Raw genomic sequence first — 27,429 nt, forward strand, 5'->3', positions numbered from 1 at the left:
CCATGGTGTGTTATGCTTTCTCCCCCAACTCGAGCAGTCAATGAGTTGACCCCGCTGTTGTCTACTCGGCCAGCAGCCGTGTCACACTGCCACACTGTCAACTCGCAACTGGCAGCCGCCTGAAGCTCAACAGGTGCCGGTCAGTACCTGGATGGGAGACCTCCTGGGAAAAACGAAGGTTGCTGCTGGAAGGGGTGTTAGTGGGGCCAGTAGGGGGCGCTCACCCTGCGCTCTGTGTGGGGCTAATGCCCCAGTATAGTGACCTTGCAACTTGTAACAACTTGTAAAAAAAGGCGCCGTCGTTTGTATGGAAATGGAAAACCGAGCGCTTCTTGACAGGAGTGATCATGATCTCTTAATAATCCCCATCTATGAACTGGCTCCATCACTCCACGCATTATCTGTAAAGCGCTTTGATCGGAGAGTCCAGAAAAGCGCTCTATAAGTGTAAGGAATTATTATTACCTATTTTTCTTACACATACCTAGTTTTTTTTTCTTAATGCCTTGTACAGCCGACTGCCCACACGCATTCACTTCATTAAAAATAAACTCATCTATAAACACCTCGGAAATGGGTTAAAAACACTACGGCTGTGCAGGTGAGTAAACAATTGAAACCAGCAATTAAGACCGAGCTCCGGGTTTGATAGGTCTCTTTAACTCTCCATCTCATGAAGAAGGAAAGGCGTCAAATTGCCCAGTTAAATCAATACGGATAGCAAATAAGGACTCGGGGTGGAAACAAGTTAGCATTTCCACCCGAGTATCTATAAACGTCTACTCGGCTGAAGTATTGCTCTGACAGCAATGACAAGGAGCGCGGGAGAGCTGGAATTCGCACTTCCGCAATGAGTCACGACAATGAGGGGAACACCTTTAATAGGGATACGAAGATGAAAAGACATATATTGTATTATTGTAATATTGTAATATTCATTTGCTCCTCTATGGACAGCATGTTTACTCCATTGTACTTTTGGGACAATCAGTCTGTATAAACCTATGCACATTTTGCACATATTTTATTGTTTTTACAGCGACTATGATCGGCACATTTTGCACACACCTATGTATTTATTTATTTTGTTTTATAACTATTCTGATGTCTGTTTTGCTTGTCTTGGGCTGGATTGCTGTCACACATCCATTTCCCTACGGGATTAATAAAGTATTATCTATCTATCGAACAATAGTGGAAGGAGACGGTGGAAGGTGGCGCTAAGAAGAGCAGAGGGGTGAGGAATGGAACCAGTTCAGTAAAGGCTTTTCTGAAGAAGAGGGTTTTGATCATAGTGACCAAGGCAGCTTCGGAAGCGAGCATGCCCACCGGCTTGGTGGCGATGCTAATCTCCTGACGCCCACCCCGCAGAGCCCCCAGCAAGGGGTCCGAGGCTCCTCCCCCTCCCCCCCGCCAAGCCCCGCCCCAGTCCCGCACGCCGCGGGCAGGTATCGCGAGATCCGGCTCGAGCCGTGAGGCAGGCAGCGAGCAGGACCGCATCTGGAAGGAAACGGAAATAAATATCGGGATTTTTTTTTTAACGGGTACAAAAAAAAAAGAAGAAGAAAGGGGGGGGGGATTCAGAGAAAGGGTTACAAGTTACTATTCCTGTGTAACAAAGTGTGTATTTCCCAACCCCGAGAACGGTCAAGCTGTGTGTTTGAGCTGGATTCACCCGGTTAAAGTTGAAGTGGGGGTGAGTTACTGTTTTTTTCTCTCTCTCTCTCGTCTACTGTTATTTTGGCCTGGTGTTTTTTGAAACAGGAAAGACGCGAAGTGTTGTCTTCAGTTTTTTTTTTTTCCGCTCCTGGGGCCTGGGACACAGTCAGCGTCCGAGGGAGGAAACCGAAAACAAGGAGCCCCCAGAAAGTGGAAGGTTTTTTTTTTTAAAAAGAAAATAAATAGATAAGTCGGGGTGGTGGGAGAGACGCTCCTGACAGACGGCGTGCGGAGCAGCGCTCGGCTCGTCAGCGCTTCCCTTCGTCGTACCGACGGAGAGGTTATATATATATTTTTTAAAAAAACCCGAGCGTTTCGCCCAGCGAGTGCGACACTTCGCCCCGATGTCAGCGCGGTCGCCCCGGTGCACAGGCGCCCAGATGTCCCCTCACGGTGCCAGTGCACGGCGAAGTTGGTGTTTGTTTGTTTTCCACCCCTCTTAATCACGAAATCCCAAATCAGGCCGGTGCCATCTAACGCCAGGGCTCCGGTTGTAGTAGTAGTTGTTGTTGTTGTTGTTGGTGGTGGTGGTGGGGTTTTGAGGGCCATTAGCTAGAAGTGATCTTTGACTTGAGTGGTTGGTGTTGGCTGTCGAGTCTGCGAGCTACGGCGCAGGGCACAGCTGTTATTAACTCCCATCGAGGAACCATCTAGAACAAATCCGGCTGGGAGACTTCCCTGTCGGGACGGAGGGGGCTGTGCTCGGGTCATTCAGCGCGTAAGACCCTTTTAAACTTAAACTCACGAGTATTTATTCTGGACGAACGATGCTATTCGGTAGCGCAGTGGTTCAGAACGGATGCCTTCATTGGTTTTTCTTTCAACCAACATTTATTTATCGTTGCTGTTGTATTCAAAAATGTGAATGTAGGCAGATTTCTTATTTATGTCTAGTCGGGATGTTTCGGGGGTATCGCTGGATCGATCTTTCCTGGCGTTATCGATAGTTTTGTCCAAGTTAATCGACACTTTGATTTCGAATTTCAATTGATAAATGTCATGAGTTTGGTAGGCAACAAACGTTTATGGGTGTAACTCAGTTGACGAAGTTACGAAAAGGATTACGAAGTTTGTTGTTCGCGATAAAACGGTAGTCGTGTTAAATAATATTCTTTGAAAGTTGTAAACGGTTTTAAATAAGATCGGGTCAGATCTCGAGCGTGAAGTTTTAAGAAAACTGGCGATGGTGGGGTTAAATATTGAGTTGTGGAAATATTAATACCTTGTCTGCGACATCATTGGCTAGGTTTTCTAATTCTACGAAGAAGAAAAAAATTAAGCTTTATTGTCTAGATCGATCAACAATAAAAAAAAAGTAAAATGCTATACGAGAATAAAATTGCGCGCATGATCAAAATACTGACGTCGCGAAGGAAGGTGGATCGAGACTTCCCCGAAAGTTTTCTTAAGACGATGCTTTCTGTATTCTGCGAGACGTCTGCGGTTCAGGGTTTCTGACATTTTAAGAATTTATTATCGGTGGGGGTGGAGGGGATCTCCATTACCTGTAAAGCGCTTTGAGTGGAGTGTCCAGAAAAGCGCTATATAAGTGTAAGCAATTATTATTATTATAATTCGGAAGCAAACGCACAGTTCCTGTACACAAAGGGTTACTTTTTCTTGCATTCTTGTAAGAGCTGACGAATTATGTTTCCATCCTACATTTTAACGACTGTTTTTTTTCCCCCCGTTTCTCGGTGTGTTTTTTTTAAGTCATCACAGGGAGCATTGGCGTTAACGGCAAAACGCGACTGATCCCATGTGTGGCGCTTGTAGCTTTAAAGTGTTACTTTGTGCCATGTAGCAGACGGAGAGATCAATGCAGTGCACGATTGATAAATATGGAAGCGGCCTGTGGCCTATGCGGAGCCCGGATTGGTCACTCCGCGGAAGCTGTGCTGATGTGTGATTGGCGCTGTCAACATTCCTGGCGGCTGATTGGACGAGCCGGAGGACTGGGGCGTCCCATTGGTGGAGAGCGATTACGTCGGCTCTAATTGGACGTTATAAGCTTGCCCCATCCTGATTGGCTGTCGGGACGCAGTGGGGTTGCGGTTGGCTAACTCGCATGTCAGCCAGATGGTTTCCTTCCTCTTTTGCTGAGCGTTTGCCTTTCATTGCAAGTCGGATCTCCAGGGCGCGGCTCGATCAAACACTTTTAAATTAGTCCCTTATTATTATATTTTTGTGCTTTACTGATACTATTTAAATTACGTAGCCTGGGGAGGCTCACTGATGTATCTTTGCCTTTGCAGATACGTGACAGCGACCTTTATGTGAGGAGCTAACCCCGGAGAAACGGGTCGTAGCCGGGAGGAGAGAGACTCGAAGCGAGTGGTCCACGGATTCTGTTATTTTTCTTGCTTTTTTTATCTCACTTGCCAGCAGAATAAGGGAGTAAAATCTCCACCCTGCTGCATCGACAGACTGTACCTGTACGAAACTATAAAAGCTCACAGGTGTCCCAGCAGAACCCCGGAGAATGGAGGCCGTTGCCAAATACGATTTTAAAGCCACTGCCGACGACGAATTAAGTTTTAAACGTGGAGATGTCCTGAAGGTAATCGTCGATTTTATACTTACCGGAAGGAGCGCTAATCAGATATTTGTGTTTGAAAGTCCATCACCTCACATAGCGTTTGCTGTTTCATTTGCGTTAACGTGCTGCGCACAGCATAGTAAAGTACAGTACTCTGCAGCAAGTAAGGGCAGATTTGGGTTATGCTAATTCACTGTTCTTTAGACCATCTCTTCGGCTTTTCTCCTGTTAAATTGACCATTACTCAAGATGACAGCTGTTCTGCAATGAAGGTGAAGTGAAGACTTCTTGTGATTTATCTTTGTGGTTCAGCATAACATAACAATGGTCTTTTTATTTGCCTTGTTTTAAGCTGTCGGAGGTTCAAATTTCACTGCTGCAGTTTTGGTGTGATGTGTTCATAGCTGTGTTTTAATCTGTCAGTGGCCTCAGAGCACAAAACAAGTCCTCTGCGTGAAACGAAGACACCCGTTCGAGGCTTCGCTATGGTCTTCTTGTGGAAGACAGACGTCAGAACATTGAAATTCTGCAGCTTCTTCGGCGAACCTCTCAATGCCGAAGCTAGAGGTTGTGTGTTCTCCTTATGCAATTTCCCCAGAATGATATTTACTTGTCATCTGGCTGTAGATGGGGGATCTGTCAAAATGTCTTCGTTGGGGAGGTGGAAGGGTTCTGTAACTGTTTGCCCAGCATCATTGATGATACAAGGTAGAGCTGGTCATGGAGTTTACAGCAGTTCATCTGCTATTAAGATCCGTCAAAGCCATATGTTGCAACATTGGAACTCGCATAGACATGGCATAGCATGAGCAGAGGTCTGCAAGCAGATAGTTCTATGTGAGATCACAGTTTTAACTCCTAAGCGCTATTGTTCTTTACACTTCTCATGAATTTATGCAAATTTGCTTGTGTGCTTTCCACAATTTGACAGGATTGTCGCTGCATGTTTTTAAAAACCTTTTCTTAAATGCTTCTGTTCCCGAATTATTTTGAATACAGTCGCAGATGATTTATGGTTTTTCCAAGTTGTAGATGTTTAATTCCTAAGCGCGGCGTAACTTGAAATGAGAGGCTGTAACGTCCTGTGATGTTTTGTCAAAAGCAAAAAAGGACCAATTCGGTTTGTTCACTACCTCAATTAAATGATTGATCAATTAACGAAAGCAAGTATAGACATTGAATCAGGTCTTGGATTTGATAATTATAGCTTTGTTTGCTGGCTGATCAAGCTGAAGGCTGTGTTCCATGTGAGTCATAAGCAGAGTTGCCTGGTCAAGTTTCAGTCTTGTGGTTTTATAACGGATCAATATTGGTCTTGGGTGATAACATTTCTAGTACTGAGTATAAAGATTTTTAAACCATTTTTTAATTATCCTCATTTTCCAACCCTGTTGTCTTTATAGTATTGGCTTGCTTGTAAAAATCCAAATGCTATTAATTGTATAATATGTTTCCACTGCAAAACAATTACAGGGAAGTATTTGTCATTGTTTTCAAGGAACTGTACAAAGATCTTTTATCTTTAAATATCTGGCATACCAACAGTGTCGTTATCTCCTGTCACGAAACCACAGATTTTAATACATTTATATTCATTTTTCTTTTAATCTCTTCGCTGTATAGTGTTTTTAGTTCTGAGTAATGTATGAACTGAGGCAGAAACATGCCTCAGTTGGAGGTATCTAGAGTTAGAAGGTGGGAAGATGAGATGGAGAGCAAACGATTTAAAAAAAAGAGTGAAGTTCAGTGAAGTGAAACAAAGGGGAGGGACCTTTGAAGATTATCGTACCAGATCAGAACACAATCTAAGCACAAAGTATCCATGCACATCAATGCAGAACATTTAATTTCTGTAATTATTGTGCTTTAGGATCAGTCCAGTCAGGAAAAACCCAAATGAGTCCAACCAAGGACAAGCCCAAGGGTGGGGCCTCCCATACTCTTGAGGCAAGGCCAGTGCTCAAGTTTTGTGATTCAAATTTAAGGCCACCGACACCCATGTTTTTAATGTCACCATTGCGCCCTTCCAACCTGGCTGGTTTGCAAGCCATTGTGATCGCATTCTGCTGAAAATGCAAAGCTGTTCCCTTTCAGATAAAAAAGGAACTGTTCTTCACATCTTGGAGAGCAGCCGAGCAGGATTGGATGTTAAGGTAATGGTTAGAATGCTCACGATGATTTTGGCGCAAGCCTACGGGGATTTAGACATAATCATCTTAGTGTCTCTCTTCTTATGCGTCAGTGGAAACGGGGCATATATTTTTTTCTTTTGTAGTGTTTAGTCCATCTGTTTTATCACAAGCTTCGGAGCTGTTTGGGACTTTGAGGATAAACCCCCCATTCCCACCTGCAGATGGATGGGTTTTATCTGCTAGTGTAAGTCTCCTCAGATTTGTATGGATTTGCCTTCCTTTCTGTGTTTTGGTCATAATAAAGCTTTGTGGTTGTATGGCACAGACTGCAGTCTACTGCATGCAAACTGGTCAGTTTAGCGAGGTGAAAAACATCTGTTTCAGGTGCTGATCGGGGGGCAGGCTTTGACATGTGGAAACTGGTTGGAAGTGCATTTCAAATTTAGATCAGGGGGTATGTATATGTACACAAAGATGCATAGGGGTAAGGAACAAGTGGCTTAGGACATTAGCTTCCAAAACATGCCTGGCTTCTTTCTAGAGAAGGGCGAATGGGATCCTCAGATCAATTTGCCTCTCTCAGCCAAACAAGCCACATTCTCCAGATGGCCTCCTCCGGTTTGTACCTGTTGGTAAATGCGATGCTACAGTGCACGTCCATTTTAGTTGACAAACGTCGTACCACTGATTTAGAGACCCAGTCTGGATATGTAGGGACCACCTCTTTGTTCATTTTGACCACATTTATTTTCTGGCCCATAGGAGATTGAGGGTTGTTGGGTGGTTTAGTCCAACATGGTTGCTTTTTCATGTCAGACCTGAAGAGATCTGCGTCATCCCGTATGGTGTAAGGAAAGACTTAAGGACCTAATGTGTGTGTCTGTCATGGGATTCCTGGAAGTGGGACCTTAACGTGGGAACGTTGCTGAAGGGGTGAGGTGTAGCAACAGAGGTAGAAAACGCAAGCCTTTGCCTCTTCCTCTGATGCCATAGCTGTGAACTCAACATAAATATTAATCAGCAGGCGTAAGGCGAACAGCTTGATTGTAATGCACTGAGCCTGCAGCGCTATTACTTAAAATTAAATTCCTGCAGGAGTTACATAACGAGCAGTCGGGACAAATGCATGCGTGCGTGCCAGGGATTTTCTTGCCTCTGTAGGTCTGCTCTCGAGGTTGGCAAGATCATAAGACAATATCATTCAAAAACGTTTTAGGTTAGATTGATCTGCATGCACTCCATTTCCTAATTGGATTTAAATTGTAGAGGGACTGGCGGGGTTGATGGGAGGCTGGTGAGTTTGTGGCCATCCGTTCAAAGACAGTGTATTTTAACACAGCTCTCAGTTGGGTGGCGCGCTGATTTTAATTCGGAGTTCAGTCATTTCTGGCTACCACATAGTAAGGCTTTATAATTGGAAAAGAAAAAAGGTACAAAATGTACAACAGAAACTGTAGGATATGCAGTAAAGTTGGCCTTTCACAGTTTAACAGATACCAACACCCTAGACTTGTGTGAGCTGAGAAGGGATTAAAGCTATCAGATGCACTCCGTGAACTGTTAGGTGTCTGAGGCATCCAAGATATTAAAATCTGTACTGTTTTCAGAAAAGTGCGTGGGAGTCTGTGTTCATGATTAAAAGCAAGACAAAGTTATTTTTTTTTAATCCTTGATGTATTTTTTTAAATTTCCTCTTCTCTCCTAGTGATTTAAAACTGTCGTCCAGTTGCAGCTTTTCAAAGAGGGACGCTAAGAGAAAAGCGAACGGGTTAGGATTGTTTCCGAACATAAATGGGGATCTTGCGCAGTTTTGCTTGTCGGGAAAGAAAAAAAAATAACTTTTCTTTTTTTACCACTTCACAAATGTGCACAAATAAGACAAAAAAGCACGCTGTAAAAATGTGAGCTGGAATGGATGTGAATAAAAGAGAGAGTCAAGTGTTTGAGGTTGTTAGTGGCGCAACAGTTGACTCAATCTAGAATCAGAAGGTTAGAGGTTCTTCAGAGAATTCTGGTCTGTATCCCAATGTGTTTATACTTGAAGCTGTGAGCCTTAGGGTACATGAGAGATATTTCCAAGAACTGAAAGCACTGTGCTACAATTCTGCAATGTCAGCTCTGATTTCGACCCGTCAGAGGCAAGTGTTAACTCCTTCAGGGACAAAAGCTTTAGGAAAATAAGCAAGCAAACAGTCTTCTGCCAGATCCCACACTTTGGTTGATGGTGGTGTTGCAAATATTTACTCAGGGAAAGAGTTTAGATGTTTTTCAAATTCAACATGATGATGACCTGAAGGGGCCTGTGTTTTGTTTATTCTTATAATATGAGGTTTGGTTTACATTAGGGTCCAGTGTCTTCTGAACATGGGTGAATCCCAGCTACATATTTCCATAATTATTTAATTAGCTGCATAATTGTAATATACTTAATCTGGCTCCAAGGTCAATTATAGGTAATTGTACTATCAATGAAGCTAATGTCTTGTGTAATCAACTGTAAACGGCCTTAAGAAAAATTCTATATAGACATCTAATTTTGAAAATAATTTGTTAATGAACTACTCAATTGAAAAACCAGAAGACCCAAGTCTGTTCGGGGAATGGTTTTCCGATTCCTGGTTCACAGTATCCCTGTGCTAGCTACACAGTTTATGCTGAGGTAAGCCTAACATGTTTTTCTGGGTTAATTGTTGGCGTTTGGTGATTTATAAATTGTACAACATTGTGATGACTTTGTGGATGGTAAGGTACTTCTTTATAAGAAGGTTAGACGCCTGTGCTCTGCCCAATACTTGCAGCAAGGAACCCATCGACAACGTGAAATCGGCAGTAGGTGACCATGGTCTAGTGTTTTGCAGTGCAGCAAAAGCACGTGCAGTTGGTTTTACTAGCAGACTTTACAAGAGGAGCGATGCCAAGCTTATCGGTAACCTGGTGAGCGCATTAATGAGTTCTTTGAAACAGGAAGCGTCGCAGGATGCTGCTGCTTGTCTTGCATCCACAGTTCATGCAAGAGACAAAAAAAAAAAACCTTATGCGTCTGGTACTTGCCAGTCACCTCAACAGAGTACCTGTGTTGTGCTAAGTCAGGCCGATGCACCTAGAATGTTACTGGTGTCCAGACAGCTGCCTGGGAGCAGTTCATGGTATAGGTCAACAAAGAACCCATAGGTGTGAAATTGAAGGTGTTTACAGATGTGCCCATTTTTTGGCTGAGTGGATCTGTGTGCGATCCACAGCCGGGAGAGCTAAACCATTCTCCTTGACTGCACAAGATCCAGGGTCTAATTTCTACATCATGATGGAGCTTGGATTGCAGATATTGGATCCACGTTGGTTAGGAGCTGAGTTGATCATCTCGCATGGTTGCCCTTACAGTGTTTCTTCGTAAGTTGCCAGTGTGATGAATACCTGCCGGAGATCCTGTTCTGTAGCCTTCTGGGTCACCTGACTTTTGCCACCACTTCTTGGGATATGGTTGATGTCGCGGTTTTACTGCGGCAAACATTTCCCTTTAACCAGCTCCCATAATCGGTTTTCGGAGAAAATGTGCTTGTCAGTGCTTTGACATCGACGCGTGTCAAGCTGCATCTTTCTAAAAACAATTTGATTGCGCATGTAAAACAAAGAGTGTTCTGTTTGAAATCGATATTGTAATTTGATTGTATTGCCTCCGTTTTGTTGGTTTTGTGGTCTTATCAATTCAAATTAAATCTAGAAAATATTGGGGAAAACATCAAGTTCAAACTTATCTTAAGGTTCTCTTTTTACTTGCTGCAGAAATTTCACAAGGGACCGTTTTTAAATTCTCACTCCACACAATTGCTGGGGTAGCAGTTTGGTTTTTTTAGGCATTTGCAGACAATTTGTATACGTTCAGTCCCCAACAGATTCAGTCCTTGTTTAAGTCTGTGCGCACACATGGATGGCTTCCCCCAGGGCTGCTAGCCAGAACCCTCCCATCTCCGCCCTGTGACCACCAGGTTTGTGGGCTCTTCAGAGACTCCCCCGGTCCCCCACTTTACCCTGCTTGTACAGTGCTAGGATGAAAGCCATACTATGCTATTCTTCTTATTTATACTTCATGCCTGCGCTCAGAGTTACAAGACAGAGGAAGTCTTGACAGCCCCAGCATGATAGATGCCTTTGCTGTATCTTTGTTGCTACCACTAAAAATATCATTGAATCCAGCTCGGTTATTGGCAGAACCATTTTATTGTTTTTATTGTGTTCTGTGCATTAGTGCTTGTCTCTGGCAGTCCCATCCTCTTGTACAGACGGTGGTTTCTAGGAGACTAGTCCTACGGTGGGCTTTTCTCTCCTTACATCATCGTTGCTCAGGCGCCGTCTTCTCCACAGACAGTGTGTGGTTTGTGTGTGCAGAAGGGAGGGGTGGTACAACAGCAACCTGTTGTCAGACCTTTTCATTCACTGTTCAGTTCTTTTCTCCCATCCAAGGTCAGTAGGCCTACTGTACAAGAATCTAGTCATGAATGTGACTTTATATTCTGGGGCAGCAGGACTGGTGGACTCTGTGCCTCCCAGTGACTCAGATCATTGTGAGTGAGGGAATTTCCAGTTAATTTTATATTATATTGTATTTTTTTTTTCCTGCAGAATTGCAACGTGGAGCATAAGCATTTTTACTTTTTAAATGTCTTAATGTCTCTCCTAATTTGGAATCAGCATTTGTTCTGAGACTTCATTCTGTGAGGGAATGAGACACAGGGGGGTACTTGTCTGCAACATCCACCTGCAGAGCTGTTATCTTATCCTTTTCTTCATCCTGTGCTGTGACCTCCTAGGCTCTTTCCAGCACCGTTAGCCTGTAGATGCCCAGCAGATCACAGTCCAGTAAGCCAGATCGCCCTGGCCCAATGATTGTAGGCCTTCCCAGCTGGTACAGTGTTACTTGTGTGCTGGCTGCCTGAGGAACCATAGGCCAACCACAGACCGACACTGTTCCTGCTCGGGTGCATAAAGCTTAGCCTGCGCTTGCAGAGAGCCACTCAGGAGTCCTACCAGTGGGCATCTTTCAGAGTTACTGCAAAATAAATAATAACAGCATGCATTATTCGTTGTTCACAACAGGTTTTGTTTGTAACACAAGGGGGTTGGGTGCAGATAATGTATTGCGTGTTCCTTGCACTGGTGGAAAAACGTAGCATTTTTAAATAATTTTTGGTGTGCTCAGATTAACTTCCAGGAATTCGGGAAACTGACAATTTCAGTATAGCTCTACTCTCTTCTGAGTTTTTTATTCCTTTGCAACTTTCCACACAGCTCTATGTCCCTCATTAGGGATTAATGAAGGTGTTTTTAAGAGACTGTCGCACTGCATGCTGCCGGCTGACATGGCTTTTAGACACTGACTTCTTGTCATTGTGTGTTTAGCAAACAAGTGGCGAGAAGGATGGATTACAGTGTCCGTTTACTCAGATGTCACGTGGAATTTATTTTTGTTTAGTCTTGTACTGTGTGCTGCTTGCTGTGCATTCTTCTCATCAGCAGACACTCAAAATAAAAACCTGAGTGTGGCCATCCATGTTTATTTTTATGGGGACCTGTACTGCGGCCGGTGGGAGGAATGACGTGGGGGAGGGGGTCCGGTTGACACTGTCTCCACCGACGTTCTACCCCTGTACAAAAGTTTTGCGCAACGTTGTCATGTTCCTTCAGGCTGCAGCTCGGAGTCTGCTATTTCCTTCCCACTTTTGATGTTTTCCTGAGGGCGCGTGTGCTGGGAGACGCGCTCGACTGAACGTGATGCAGCATTCCAGTTTAAAAAAAAAAAAAGTACAGATTGCACCCTTGAGCAGAGGAAATTGAAGCTACTGGATTCGTTGAAAGGGTTACTTAACGGGTTAGTTCATGACCCATGGGTGTGTGTGGGAGGAACTGGGCCTACCCACCCCATGTCAGTACTCTCCTGGAAGAGTCTGCCCATCCATGTGATGCTAGCTGACTTGCCCAGAACTCTTTGCCCACTTCCTTCTTGTTCCTTGTGAAAATTGGTTGGACGGTGGGCATTTGTTTCTGTTAAGATTGCCAACTCTCAAGAAAACAGGCCAGTGCTATTTCAAAACATGGCTTCCTTAGAGCTGTGCTGTGGTTGCACTATTGTTTTCTCATTTCTTGTTCTAAGAGATGTGCCAATGTGGTATTGAATCCTTCAGTTTTTCTTGAACACATCTTCCTGAAAGCTGATATCGTCATTCAGCAGGTAACTATTTTAGCTTGATTTGCACTATATCATTCCTTTTTGTGGCTGGGGTGGGGGTGGTTCTGCCAAGGGTTAATGCAATAGATCAAGCCTCTGTGAAAGTGCAATGGATTTGTTTTTCCTAGGGCTTAATATTTTAGTAATGGAATATGATGCCTGCGGGTTCTGAATGCTGATAGTATGGTCTTAAATTGTCTTGGGTGACATCCTTTGAAGCTTCTGTCTTATCTCCCCATAAAAAGAAATCTACATGGAAATAATACTGTTTTTTTTCTTTGCTTTCTAACAAGTTTTTTCCTTAATCTGTATTTTGAATCATTCTGGGTTTAACAGTAATCATATTAGCTTTTTGTACAGGTGTGTGGTGGCCAGTGTACCAAAAAAAGATATGTAGGGAGATAGGAGTGTCTGATGGGTACGACTATTTTTATTCCATGAACACTCAAGGGTTTCATCTGTCTAATCCTGTACCCTTTTGTGCTTTTTGCTTGCCTCTCTGGGGTGTTGTCTTTGTTCCAAATTGGTTAAGGGTATTTCTTCTGCATGTGGAGGAGGGGTGCACGCGTACACATTGAAAGCAAAGCTTCTAATGATTGTGCTAATGGAAGCGGCACCATTTCATTTCTTTATACCACTGGATCTCTGCCGATGGATACTCATATTTTTAAAATCAACAGGAAGCATTAAATTACAACTGTCTAACAATCTTAACTTTTTTTTTTCTTCTCTCCTATGATATTTGAGATTTGTAGTGTTTATACAGGAGCAATAGCAGAATCTGGAAGCCTAGCTTTTAAAGCCATGCTTGCATGCAGAATGTTACATTGTTACCTAAGACCTCCAGGACGCTTGCCTATTTGTGCACCATTGTCTCAAAGTGTAAGGAGAGGTTTATGTTGCAACTAGGCTGTTCATTGTGCAACTAAGTGTTGTAGTCTGGTTTCACTTGTGACAGAGTATTGTGCTTCAAACCTAAGCCCTTCCTACAAAATATAGTGCAGCTTTTACAGAAATGATCTACCTCAAAACATATTTAAACATTTAAAACATTAAGTTTAAGAACATACAAAGGTTAAAAGCAAAAGGTAAAGCTTCTGTTCTAAGAAGTTTTATGATTATCTTTGGAAATACGGCAAAGATTGAGAATCTTTTTCCTTAAGATCTTCATTTTTTGCTTCACATAGCTTCAACTTAGAATGTTTTAATGTAGTGCTACTGTTCCTTCTAACTACACTTTGTCTTCAATCTGAGATATTTTAAGATGTCAGAAAAGAGAGGAACAGCATTGTGGTATGATTTTTTTTTAAGAGCATACTTTGCATTCTGTACGCCTAAGTGTACTTCTTCATTTTACTGTAGATCTGCTTCTTCTGCCTTTTTTTGTCTTCATTCCCTGTCAGCTTTTTATTCTGAAGTCTGTTTTTGCTATGATTATGACATCCGGCTTGCCTGCTTTTTTGCAGGACATTTTCTTTCTAGAAATTAGCGACCTGTTGTAACTCCGGGTTTCTCAATACCTCTGATCCACACTGCACTTGGTACTTGGGTCACACATACGGGTGCTGTTTTAGTCACCAATTTGGAAAGTGAAAGATCTGGGAAGCGAAAAGTGCCTGGTTTATTTCAAATTTCCAGTGTTGCAGGTGAGGTGTTTGCATTGTTTGAGCAAAGATGACTTGGGCTTCGATGAGCATGTGACCTAAGAATGTGGGTGTAAACAAAACCTCTCTTAACAGTTTTATTGATTATCATCGATGGGGTTATCGATTTAAATGGCATCTTTTAGTACAAGAGATTGCTGTTAAGTGCCTTTGCACTCTTAACACCCACCTGAATATGCCTTCACCTGAGTGTTAATGACATGAGATGAGATATATTCTGGCACAAACCAAGACTTATAATGTGGCCTTGCTTCTCAAAATTATGCATCTGTTTTTTATTAAAAGCTCAGAAAATTCCCAAGAAAAGTACCCAAGATCATATGAACTAACATGCAACATTTTAGGTAAGTTCCACCTCTGGAAAATTTCCTCAGTTTATTATATAAAAATATAAAAAGCCAGGTGTACTTGGTGAAAGTCAAATCCTAATGCTTGTAGGAGCAGAAGGAGCACAGGGATAAGATAAAACAGTATTAACCAGATTGGAAAAATTGAGGTATACTCGGAAGAAAGCCAACATTTATAGCTATGTCAAAATATCATTCAGTGGGTTTCCCAATATGCAAGAGCTGTTTGATAGATGGAAAATGTCAGCCTTCTAATTAAACTCATCCAGGCTTTACTAAAAATGAGCTGGCTAAGTATACAGTAGTTGAATGAGTCTAAAACAAGCGCTGATCTGAACCTGTCTCTTTGTTCGTAATTCAGCTTTTATAATAAACTTTTAAACTAAAAACCACACTTTCTTTTACAGTGTCTATTGACTTGAAAGTGTAATAGTGTCTTTTTTATCTTGATAGTATTATTTTGTCTTGACAAGCAGACTTACAAGACTATCAAAAGGCAAATAAGATCAGAGATACTTTTTTTAACCTCCTCATATCTGTTTACAAGAAATATCCTCTTCTTTAATTTCCTTTTAATGTTCTCACTGTGACCTTTTTTAGTAATTGCAACATATATTTAATTAAGAAACTCGGTGGTTGTTTTGTAAGTTGTGTGTCTGAGGCAATTCTACTAATTGCGTGGATCTTTGCATTTCACTGTAAGTTTCTAGAAAGTGTGAAATAAAAGGGTGAAAATTCCACTGGAGGGGAGTAGTGTTTTTAGTAAGATTGTTTTCAGACAAATTCACTATTACTGAGTGCTGCAGGAGACGTGAAAAGACAACTGCTGGAAGGCAAGTCTTGTATCTACTCTGGCAAACCGCTGCAATATCTTTGATCTTGACCACACACTCGTGATGGTGCCTCTCTAAGTGAAGTGTAGGAGAAGTCCATCTTATCGCAGTGGGTAGCCTCTGCTTTAGTACTTACAATATTACATGTAGCTAAATTCCCTCTGGTGTTGTTTAAAAAAAATAATTCATGGCACAAGCAAAAGGTTTTTCCCTGTATTGTCAGTTGTAGTCACTTAACTCTATTTCATCACCACTGCTGCCTCTTGCTGCGAACACATTCGTAAAGGGTTCAGGCAACCAAAGAAAGCTCTTCAAACCCTTTCTGTGTCCAAGTCATTCATGATGCCGAGCTGCAGTTTCTTCTGTGTTCCTGTTCCGTGTGTCTGCGAGCGTGCTTTGTTGGTGTGAAATGAGGTGCTGATGGTTACATGAAAATGGCAAATGAAAGAAGTAATTTAAGTCAACCTTTGCATTTGATTTCTGTGCTTTGTGTTTTTGGGGTATGAGAGAGACTGAGAATGTTGCTGCTTATCAGTGCATAGCATGCACAACAGAGCTGTAACTCCTACCTTCCTGTTTTCTTTGAACTTTAGATAATTGCAAAACGGTAGATGATGAGAGAATTGGTGCAGAAGAGTCTGGAAACGCAGTGTAGGGTTTCGAAGGTCATCACCTTAAAGTGTCGTTTTTAAATGCAAGAAAATACGAATTGCTGACCTGCAATGATTATCGCAGTAGTATGGCATCTTGTTTGGATTAAAATTGCATGTTCATTTTGTTTTTGTGAAGATAATGGAGAAAAAAGGTACTGTGTTGACTGAAGGCAACAGTAGGCCAGCTGACTGCTTTTTGAGCTGCTCGGGGCTGCATGTTGAGAACTGTCAATTTCTTGTAAGTCAGTCTGTTGTAGGTCAAGTGCTTCACAACCAGTGTTCTAGGAAAAGCCATGCAGGGAGCAATGGAAAAGAGAAATGAGTTTTTAAACATTCGATGTGTGGGTTAACCGCTATTACAGGATATAGTGCATTTCAATTTAGCAGTGATTCTATCAAATAGTTATTAGTGAAGGTATTTGTAAGGCGGAACTGATTCTTTACTGAAAAGAAGCTAATTTTTGTTGTGGTGTTTTTTTAAATGTCCCAAGTTCACTTTTTCGGTCAACTCTATTGTTCAGGTACTTGTCCATAGTTCTTCCTTGTTGATTTCCTGAAGAGAAATGCTTGGATTGCAATCCAGTCTTAGAAACTCTGCTTGCAGGTGTGCTGACATACCTAATAGCCCTGTGAACTGGTACAGTACATAGAGGAGGAAAGGTCTGAAGATTTGTGAAACCAGTGTGAACCCTGTATGTTCATTCAGACTGTGCCTGTCTGTAAGGTGCACACAGAGTACACAAAGCAACTTCATGTGTATGTGTGTTTTTAAAGTCTTCTAATCTAATCTGAGCTTTTTTCACATCAGCACAAGACAACATCTTTAGTGTTTTAGAGATACCAAAGTAATGTAGATTGGACCTGGAAACTTCGTTTTGACCTTTGGAGCCATACAAATGAAGTAATGTTAGGAATTGCTTCCACTGACAGCAGCAGGTCTGTTTTTTGTACAGGTACTTCCTGGAGCAAATGCTTGATCACTCATGATGTCTTTAAAGTCAGGTGTACCCTTATTGTTTTGAAGGCATGGTGTATGATGAAAGGCTTTTTTTCCCCCCAATTTAGGGTTCCAAAAGCACACTAAAAACACTGGTAAACTGAAGTTGATCTCTGCTTTGTTTTCTCTTTTTCTTTCTGCAACACAGAAGACGATGGGTTAAGTCAATGTCGTAGGTCAACCATCTAATGACACTTTTTTTTTAGGTGTTACCGTTTTGTAGCTTCTAATAGATCCGTATGTATTTCATGTAGTACTTCTGTGAAGGAATATTAAATAGTGTATTGTAATCTTAGAGTATGTAAAGGACTTCTTGCTGAGTGAAAGGAGAAGTATACTGTATACAGTGAACTATTTAACACTGCGTCTGACAACCCATAAATGGGCAAAATAAGACAGGAAGTACAGACAAGCAAGAATTCATTTTTGCAAATCAAGCAATTTTATTGTTTCCGTTGATGCATTTCTGTTTGGTGTGACATCGATCCCTTTCACCAGTTATGTATCCTGACCATCATCAGTGTTTTAAGAACTGTTTTTTTTTTTAGTAGTTGGCAAAGATCTTAGGCGTACCGAGTTGGGACAAAATGCAGAATTGGACTGGATGCTTACAATGGAGAATGCACAGGCAGGAAAATAAATGGTGTCAAACGCTACTCATTTCACCTTCAGTCTTTTACTCCTTCTTTTTGTTGCCAGCTGCACTGAACTTGTTTTTTTGCCATAAAACAGTGGATACTGCTCTCTGAGTGAGTGCAGCCTCTACTGCTGCAGCTTGTTTAATGTTTCCAGAAGCTTTTGGCTTGATTGTTGAGTCTAGTGAATTTAAAAAAAAAAGCTTAGGCATAAAGCAAACTCTAAAGGCTTTCGCTTTGCGTCATCTCTGTAAATCCTGGATCTTCAGAATGAGGCTTGATTCAGGGCTTCAGTGACGCACACCTCAGGGTTCATCATTACCTGTCTGCTGCATTTCAGGGGGATGATGTAATCTCCAGGACCCAGAGAACAACACTTGAAAATCTTGCCATCTGTCCCCCTTTCGGCTCTATGCTTAAAAAGCATGGTCACTGGATTGTTTTTTAATTAAGTATTCACTGCTTAGGCCAAGTGAAATCGCTGCATATTAGTTTTTTTGTCATTTATGTTTGTCGTAAAAGAACCTTTTACACAGAGAAGGTGCTGTCTCTCTATTTACAACTGTCCCCTTTTCCATTCTGGGTTGCCTGTGGCTTTTTTGCAGGAAATTAGCCTAAAACTGTGTCCCCCCCTGCCAGCACCCACAGCGGTTCTGTGCTGTGATCGTCACCCTAGCTGTTACTGTAAATGCCCTCAAGCCTTACATGCTGACAGTAATTTGGAGGAGCACAAGCCCCTCTTCGTACACCACTACAACATGCTCGCGAAGCAGGGAGCCCGCCAGCTGTCGCTCGCTTGATTAAACACCTGAACGGACTGCTGGGATGTGGGCTCTGTTCATTTTCCTGTAGCTTAGTCCCTGAGGCTTAATTTCATCTGCAGTCAAAATGTATGGGCAGGTTACATAATGTTGCCTGTTTTTTTTTTCAGTGAGAATTGCTTCTCTATGCGCTGTGCTACTTGTGTATATCACTGGTTATGATGTTAGCTGCTGTAGCCTTACCCGAGCACGACAAAAGCTTATGTCCTTCCGGCAAATGTCAAATCTCAAGAATACAACTGTGGACAGGGGTGTCTTCAGAAAGTGCAGATCTCTCAAGAGCTTTCTCAGTCAGTGCACTACAGCAGAACTGAATTCTTAAGCCACTTAACATAACAGACCAGCAGAATGATACCATTTATTTCGGTCCTAAACCTTTCCACACTAATTTGTTCAAGCCTTCTATCGTTGTAAAGTGTCTTTGCAAACTGTTTCCTCAATCCTGGTGGATAAAATAAGCATAGCTGCTTATAGAAAGCCAAAATCTGGGAGTGTTCAGGGAATACTTGTTTCCCTTAAATAAGATCAGTTTCATCACCTAACAGTATCTGTTGTCAGAATTCATTAAACTTTAGTACATAGTATGAAGCAGTACATCCTGAAAGTCTTTTCTTGGTTTAAATGTTACTGCACATGTCACTGGTTGAGTCTTTAACCCATGAGAGCTGGGACTTGACACAGGTCCAGTGTCATTAAAGATGAAATGGTTGTGCCTATCAAAAAGACTGAAGACCAGCATCTTGTTAAATTTAAGTGTTTTTTAAGAAGTCTTGAAACTGTCTTAACTGCAAAAATTCTTCTTTTTTTGTGCAATTGTATGTACTGGAGCACTGTAGTGTAGCATAACTCCTTTTGCAGCAGTTGAAATTTTTTTGGGAGGGATAGTTATTGTTTTGTGAGGCCATACCAAATGTTTTTCATTGCTCTAATGTCAGACAGGTTCCTTCAGAGTTGCGTCTTCACACTTTAAGAGAAAATCCAGCTACTTGTGCGCTTTTTTTTTTGCACGAGCCACCCTCGTATCCGGCTGGTTCTTCATCTGCTCACAGGCAGTTTCCTGTCGCTGTGGAGCACAGGTATTCTTTGTGAGCAGTTGCACTCATGTCATTTGGCAGCATGCTTAGGCTGTGGTATTGGTTTTGCATTGGTGTCATAGATATTCACGAGCTTTTTAGTGCTTTTACTCCTTACTCCTAGTGTGGAAATTGAAACTATCCATACTTTAAATATTCTCTTATCAGTTCAATTATAAAGCTGTTCAATTTATCTGTGATTAAGATCTCTGAAAGGAAAAACATAATGTTGCATGTCCGTCAAGTTTTTTACAACTCTACTGCACAGTAAGCTGAGCCTAACAAGCTGAAATTGCATTCTTGACCTTGTCAGTTTGCTCTCGTATTGTAATCGGGCCTACATACACAAAATAAATACGTGGTTTGTATATCTAGTGAAATTCGTCATTCTGAAGGTGGTCAGTGGCAGACTGAGGAATGGTATTAGTACTTTTGGATTTTCTCTGCAGCTCTTACAACTTTTGCACATTCCCTCATTAAATTACAGCCTTGTCTGACCACGCTCGTTGCCTTGTGTGTATGTAAATGTATATACTATTTTAAATGCTGTAGGTGTGAAAGCAGATTTAGTTTTCAGGAGTCTTACATGAGCAAGGGAGGAAAGAATTACTGCATAACATTGTTTCATATGCAGTGTTATTTTCTTATGAGAGCCCTATACTTTATCCTTCCCTTTAGTCAGCAGCAATTAGCTATAATTTCTCTGTCTCTGAAACAGTGCGTAATGAACCTTTAAGTGAAAATAATCATTAAAAGTCTTATCTGGTGCTTAACATGCAATTTTAATAATGTTTAAGCAACTCTTGCTCCAAATAAAAATAAAAAAAAACCCTCACTGCCAAACTCTGCCATACTGGCATAGCACCCCGGTGTCGGCAAGAGGAGTGAGCAGGATCTCACCCTGGGTTATCTCCTCTAATTAACGCCCCAGGTTTGTGCATTGAGGTATATTTAGTGCAAACCTTAGGCAGCTGTCTTTTTTTAAACCCCTGGGTAAAAATAAAGTACCGCCAGAGCAGAACTTGCTTTTCAAATGGGGTGTGTTCAGACGCCCTCTGCGTGTCGGGGAGGAGGGATCTAATAATAACCTGTGACAGTTAAAGGAAAGAAATGACTTGGTTGCTGTACGCCCTTCTCTCACCTGAGACATGGAAAGCTGGTGAGGTCTACAGCGGTTTGTTTTGGGTTTTTCGCTGTCTTTTTTTCTTCTTCTTGTGTTTTCGTTTCTCCCAGCTCTGGTCTGAGCCCTGTCCTGGCTCGGCCCGGGAATGCGCTGCAGGAGTGGGAGTGGGGGGCTGGGAGTGGCATGAAGGAGTGTGGCCAGGAAGGCAGTTCTCTTTCGGAGCCCGAGCTGTAGACAGTAAATGGTCATCGGCCGATTTGTTTTTTAATAAATGTTTAAAAACCAGTCAGCTGTGCTCGGGGCCTGTGGTTTCGTTCATTTTTTTTCTTTACTCCTTTTGCTTGCCTTGCCTAATTTTTTTTTTAACAGAGCCAAGCTGCTTGGCCTTGAAACTTAGGTTTCCAGATTTTCACATGGAGTCGTACCCTCTGCTGTCAGCTTATTGAATCAGTGTTCTACCTTCCACTCAGACACCCTACCCTTTCGCGGTAGTTAATCTAGTTAGCAGATTTCATAGCTGATCTCTAGTTGAAAGACATGCGCAGTTCACTTGGGTATACGTCTAGAGTTGTGTTTTTCAATTAAGAATTCAGGTCCAGCATCGTATGTAGTCCTCCAGTAGTCCGGACGTTCTGTGGAAGTGCTGCATTTTTCTAGGTTATTCAGTAGATGGCCCTGCTGGGGTAGGACAGCTGTGCTAAAACGCCTGTGCGCACACAGCTTTGCTGATGGTTGGTTTTACCACACGCAGTGGAAAAACCAGTCTCTGAGAAACCAAGGCAGCTGTGCCTCCAGCGCAGAGGAAATTTGCTTTTAAGCTAGGATGTAAGTACAGCTTTGGCAAACGCTAGTGTCTTTGTATCAAAAGAATCCAGCGCAGGCACATGGCTGGGCACAGGGGTCGGTTTTCAAGAACTGCTGAGCTCTGTTGCAGTCAGACAGGGCGTGGTATGTGCTGTGTGCCATGCATTGCAGTGTGTTTGAATGCATTCGCGAGTCCTGAATGCGGTCATCAGTTTTGTGTGTGTGTGTGAGACGGGTTCCTCTGCGCAGTAGCTGTAATTTAATTTGCCGATGAGATCAGCCCAGTCTGTTCTGTTCTCGTCATGAACTCCATTACACCCTGGCATCCAGTCTAGACCGGAGCGGGATTTCAATTATGTGCCGGAGAAGCATCGTTCTCCAGGGTTGTAATCCCAAACTGGCAGCCGGTGCGATTGTTAAAGCATCCCTCTTAAACTAGGGATTAGACTTCTGCAAGTCCTCCCTGTTTATTTCTAGTGTTGGGTGAGAACCGCTTTGCTTTCACTGCCAGCACAGGACAACGGCAAATAGTTCCTCTTCTCTCCTTGAAAGCCACTGACCAGTGTGTCTTAGACATGCCATGTTGTTGCCAGACATTGCCATTGTTGACATTGTGTCTCAGACATTGTTGGCACACAGTGAGATGCTATGATTTAACAAAAATAATGGAGAAAAAACAAGTTTCAAACACACAATCAAGGATCTAAAAAAAATTGTACATGGGTAGTTTGCTTTGGAGAATTTGAATGGCAAATAGGCAGAAGCTGATACCGAATCGCATCCTTGGCCAGGTCATTACTGAGAGAAGCCCATATTTTGGAAAAACAAAGAACCTTATGTTTTTTCATTTTCATACTCTTCATTTAGAGTGCAATTAGTATTAGAAAAACATTCATAATATAATAATAAACTTTATTTTATATAGCGCCTTTAAAGGTGGCTTCTCAAAGCGCTTTACAGGATGACAATAACAATAAATAAGAATACAACAATAAATAAGAAGAATGCACAAGATAAGACAATTACAATTAAAACAATAACAATAGAGGAGACTGTGGAAGGTGGTACTAAGAAGAGCAGAGATGTGAAGAATGGAACCAGTTAAGTAAAGGCTTTTCTGAAGAAGAAGGTTTTGAGTCTGGATTTGAAGGAGTTTAGAGAAGGTGACTCTCTGATATCCTTGGGCAAAGAGTTCCAGAGCTTGGGGGCATAACAGGAGAAGGCCCTGTCACCCATACAATGTAGATGGGCTTGGGGGACAGTAAGGAGGGCAGAATTTGAAGAGCGGAGGTTGCGAGGTGGGGAGTAGGGCGCTAATAGTTCAGACAGGTATTGAGGTGCCAAGCCATGTAAAGCCTTATAGGTGAGCATGAGGATTTTAAAGTCTACGTGGAATTTGACCGGAAGCCAGTGCAAGGACTCCAGGATAGGAGTAATGTGAACACTTGCACTAGACCTGGTCAGGATTCTGGCTGCTGAATTTTGGAAATACTTCAGTTTGTTCAGAGTATACCAGCGAGTAGAGCATTGCAGTAGTCAATTCGAGAGAATACAAATGTGTTGATCAGCTTTTCAGCCACAGTTAATGATAGCATAGGGCGTAGTCTTGCCATATTTCTAAGGTGAAAAAAAAGATGTTTTGACAGTATGCTGCACATGTGGGTCGAATGTTAAGCCAGAATCGAATATAACCCCAAGATTTTTCAATTTTGATTGAAGCTCAAGTACAGAGCCATCTACAGATAGGGTTACAGGACTGGCTTTACGAAGTTGATGGGGGGTACCAATAAGCATGACTTCAGTCTTGTCGCAGTTAAGATGAAGGAAGTTTTGAGCCATCCAAATTATGTCAGAGATGCAATTAGATAGAATAGAGACAGCCACATCAGTGTCAGGTTTGGTATGGATGTATATTTGAGTATCGTCAGTGTAAAAATGAAAGCTGACCAAGTGGGAACATGTAAATGCTGAAGAGCAAGGGGCCCAGTATTGAGCCCTGGGGGACACCAGACTTGACAAGACCAATTTCAGACCTGTACCCATTGAGAGAGACAAAGTGACAGCGATCAGCGAGATAAGAAATGAAGTTTTTCCACAGCTTTCTGGCTGTGGAGTAAAGATGCAGACTTACATAAGACTTCAGTTTCTTAAGAAAATATTTTAATTATTGCTAGAGATTCCCATTATAGATGTAACAACTTGGATGATCCTTGAGGGATGGGATGTGTTGATTGCATATGAAACTCTTTTGTACGCTATTATTTTTGCTGCTTTTGAGTCTATTACTTCCCTAGCAAATTTGGCTTATCTGGGGAGTGGACAGATCAATCCAGATCACACAATCCTCAAGGTCAAAAGTGCTTCCATACTGGATACAAACAATGCAGAATTCGCTGTGGTGTGATTGGAGTTTCATACCAGTTGCAAGCAATGTCACTTGGAGTTCTAGTAGCATTGCAAAAATAGGACTGGGCTTTCTCTCTGCTCCAGTTTGGGGAATCTCATGAGGATGAAGCAATTGGACTAGATTGAGCCTGCTTTGTTCTCAGGGTTGGTGAACTTGTTTGCAGTAAAATATCAGAATCTTGTAAGAATTGTACTTTTCTCATCTCTCAAAAGAAAACGATTGTACAACTTGGTTTGTGGTTTTTCGAGGCAGACAGATTCATTATTTATAGATATAAACAACAGTGCAGCAAGTCAACTGCAGCGTTTTCTGCAAACCAGCAAGTGGTGTCACTTCCCTCTCTCTGCAGATCCATGCCCAACGTCGGCAGAATCCAGTCGCTGCGTTTTCCTTGAGGATGAACATAATGTTTTTTTTATTTCCTTGATATATAAATAATTTGTTGCGGTTTCCTTTTCGAGTTCAGTCTGCACTTTTGCACTATTGCTTTATAAACTTTGAGCTACAGGCTCAAATGCATCTCTCCCCCCTTAAAACAGTGTAGTTTTAAGACTCAAAATTTGGTCTTATTATTTGGAATTCCAGGCACACTGCCAAGCAGGAAGGTAGTAGAGTTCAATATCTGTACTCGGAATACTCTTCTTAATTATATAAAAATAAAAAGTTAAATTGCCTCTGAATTTCCAGACATTGCAGAACGGCTTCTTTGCATCAATATCACTAAACTGTCAATGTCACTTTTGTAATTTTTAATAACTCCCTGCTGTGCGCAACTGCTTAATTGTGGTTTGTGCACTATGATAAGAATAAGCGAAAGAAAAGTGTTTTTGTATAGGTTATCAAAAAAGCAGGTCTGGCATGTAGCTGCCCGTTTACTCATTGATCTTATACAGCAGCTAAGATGTTGCATTGACTTGGGGGGGATCAAAAGTAAACATTTGTTTTGGCAGCGAGAGATTTTCTTAAATTATGGCACTCATCTGCTTCAGTTTCCCATGTCTTAAACCAAGTGAATCTGTAGAATGTTGCTTGTTTCTGATTTCATCTTAGCAGACCAGTGGTGCATCATCTTAAACTATTACAACAGCTGATGGGGAATTTGAGGACTTTTTGAATGGTGCCACAGCCCTTTAGCTGTGTGCACCCCCCGTTTGCTTTTGTTTGTGCTTAAAATCACTTGTTCCCAGTCTGGTTCTGATCTGTCCACATTGTGCTCTTGTCTTCTCACTGTTGTACCCCTGTCTGCACAAGCTTGAGAACAAGCAAAGCCTTCCTAGCTGCACTCAGCTGCATCGCTTCCCCTCGACAGACATTTTGGCTTGGAAGATGCTAAGTACATATTTGGTCACCCCCCACCGTAACCACCACCACCGCCATTGTGTGTATAGGATAAAGTCTTGTTTCTCTTCTGTATGATCTGATCTGTTCTGATTGCTTCTGGTCCCAAAGGATTCTGAGAAATCTGTGATGATGAATGCTTCTTTTGTGTGTTTGTGAAATATGTATGGTGAATGGCATAATGAATTTAAACTTGGGAAGACTTATTGTGTGTGCTTTAGGGTTATGGAAGTGAAGATCATTTAATTTGTACATATGCTCTAATCTGAAGGATTTGTAAGCGAAATGCTGCAGATGGCGCATAGTCAAATGGATTTATTCAGTGCTACATATTAATGCAGACTCCAATAATTTATGATGTTTACTCAGAAATCCTTTTGGGATATCATTGACCTTTCAGTCCCTTGTAATTCTTAAGTTTCAGTACAAAATCTTGGTCTTTTGTGCCTGATGATCTGGTCGACAGGAGTATTTGCTAGTTGAATTGTAGCTCAAAGTTGCATTTCGAGGCACAAGAGGGAGAGTGATTTTGTTTCTTGGCTGATATGCATTTACATCAATGGGTGCGTAATGCGGTCATCAAAGTGACAGCTGTTTGTAGGCCTGCACAACACTGAATTTTAATTTGAAAGGAGTCTGTCTATACATATTGAGTTCTTTTACAATTTTGGGATCACTGCAGTGACTCTCTTTAAGTGACTAATCAACTACAGAAGCATTTGCACAGCATGCTACAGAAGCATCTATCTACTACCCAGTATGTTCGGTTTTAAAATAAGAGTTTAAACCATTTGACACATGCTGCTGTGTGGGGTCTGCTGCCAAGCTGGGAGCATGCCTGGAGACCGAGCTCAAACAGCAGAGACAGTAGAAGGTGGTGGCAGCTGTTGTGGAGATTATCCTTGGACCTTAGTCTTGTAAATAGAAACTCTGTTGGCTGTCTGCTTAAGTCAGATGAGAAAGCAATGCACACGCCCATGAGAGTGTATTGTTAACAGTGCAAACAGCTACGGGAGACTCAGACAGGGGGAAAGGGACAGAATTGCCTGAGGAAGACTAACATATTGCCTATCATTTTACATCAAATTCCACGTAAAGCAGATTTATTTCCTTTTATTTCCTCCTTCCCTGTGACTGTTATTACTTTTTCAGGAGCACCTTGGCTTCAGTCTTGTTCTTAACAAGGGGGAGAGATGCCCCCAGTTTAGAAGAAGACAGATTGTCACCAGGGCGCAATTCAAGCAAATGTGCATTTATTTGTGCCATGCGGTGCTCATAAATTACTTGGGTGTTAAAATAAGCATCATCATCATCTGTTTTTTAATTACAGATTATGGTATGCATCTGGGAGAAGGGCTGTGCTTGTCCTTTAACTATAGTCAAACAGGCTTATGCCCTGGTAGCTCATGACATAACATCAAAAATCATTACTTTGCAAGCCTGTTGCTACAACTAACCTTTTACTTTCTTTTGAACCTTCACTGCATGCAATTATTGCTGCTTCTGACAGATGGTGAAAGCTTTTATACTGTGCGCCATTAAGGAAGGCAGAGGCTTTTTGTTTTTAAGGCAAATACAACTGTGGCCATCAGCTTGGTAGTTTTAACGAATGAGATTTGCCTGTATTTTTCATGTCCTCCCTGTGCGTTTTGCCAGGTACTCGGGTTTCCTTCCACTTTCCAAAGACGTGCTTAATTGACGTCAGCAAATTGTCTGTGTGTGTCCCGTGATGGACTGGCATCCCGTCCAGGGTGTAGTTATGCTTTGTGCCCTATTGGAGAGGATCCAGATTGCCACAGCCCTTACCAGGAATGAGCAACTTTCAGCATTTTATTTTGTCTTGACACTTCAATTTTCTTTTGCTAAACTTAACTTGGTGGAAAAGGATTTAGTCCCACCCACTGCCTGAACTGATGAGGGCTAGGCATATTTCTATACTTGGAGTTTTATCAACTAGGAGACAAATTATTTTCCAAGTTGCGTGCCCGCCCCCCGAGGAAGAGACTGAGCGGGGACAGAAAGTCTCCCCTCGGCGGACAGTAACCCGAGACGCCGAAGCGGCTGGCTCCCTCTCTCGCATCATGCCATGGGTGTGAGGCAGATCGAGCTGGATCAAACTGTTCG

The 27,429-nt window shown here is 42.1% G+C and overlaps 1 protein-coding gene across 4 annotated transcripts in view; it reads left to right on the top strand.

The window, feature by feature from the left end:
- Positions 1-1,557: 1,557 nt before the first annotated feature.
- grb2a (growth factor receptor-bound protein 2a) overlaps positions 1,558-27,429 on the top strand; it is a 40,808-nt gene continuing 14,936 nt past the window's right edge. Inside the window, exons 1-2 of one of the 4 annotated variants that reach the window (XM_088600020.1) lie at positions 1,558-1,696; positions 3,975-4,279. In XM_088600020.1, the coding sequence (XP_088456146.1) occupies positions 4,202-4,279 (78 nt within the window). In that variant the 5' untranslated portion in view covers positions 1,558-1,696; positions 3,975-4,201. Of the gene's footprint in view, positions 1,697-1,832; positions 2,000-2,306; positions 2,438-3,807; positions 4,280-27,429 lie in introns of those variants that run through there. The other 3 variants (XM_088600023.1, XM_088600022.1, XM_088600021.1) reach the window with 3 other exon arrangements.

The sequence above is a fragment of the Lepisosteus platostomus genome, chromosome 11 (assembly GCF_059453375.1).
Source record: "Lepisosteus platostomus isolate fLepPlt1 chromosome 11, fLepPlt1.hap1, whole genome shotgun sequence".
Lineage (NCBI taxonomy): Eukaryota > Metazoa > Chordata > Actinopteri > Semionotiformes > Lepisosteidae > Lepisosteus > Lepisosteus platostomus.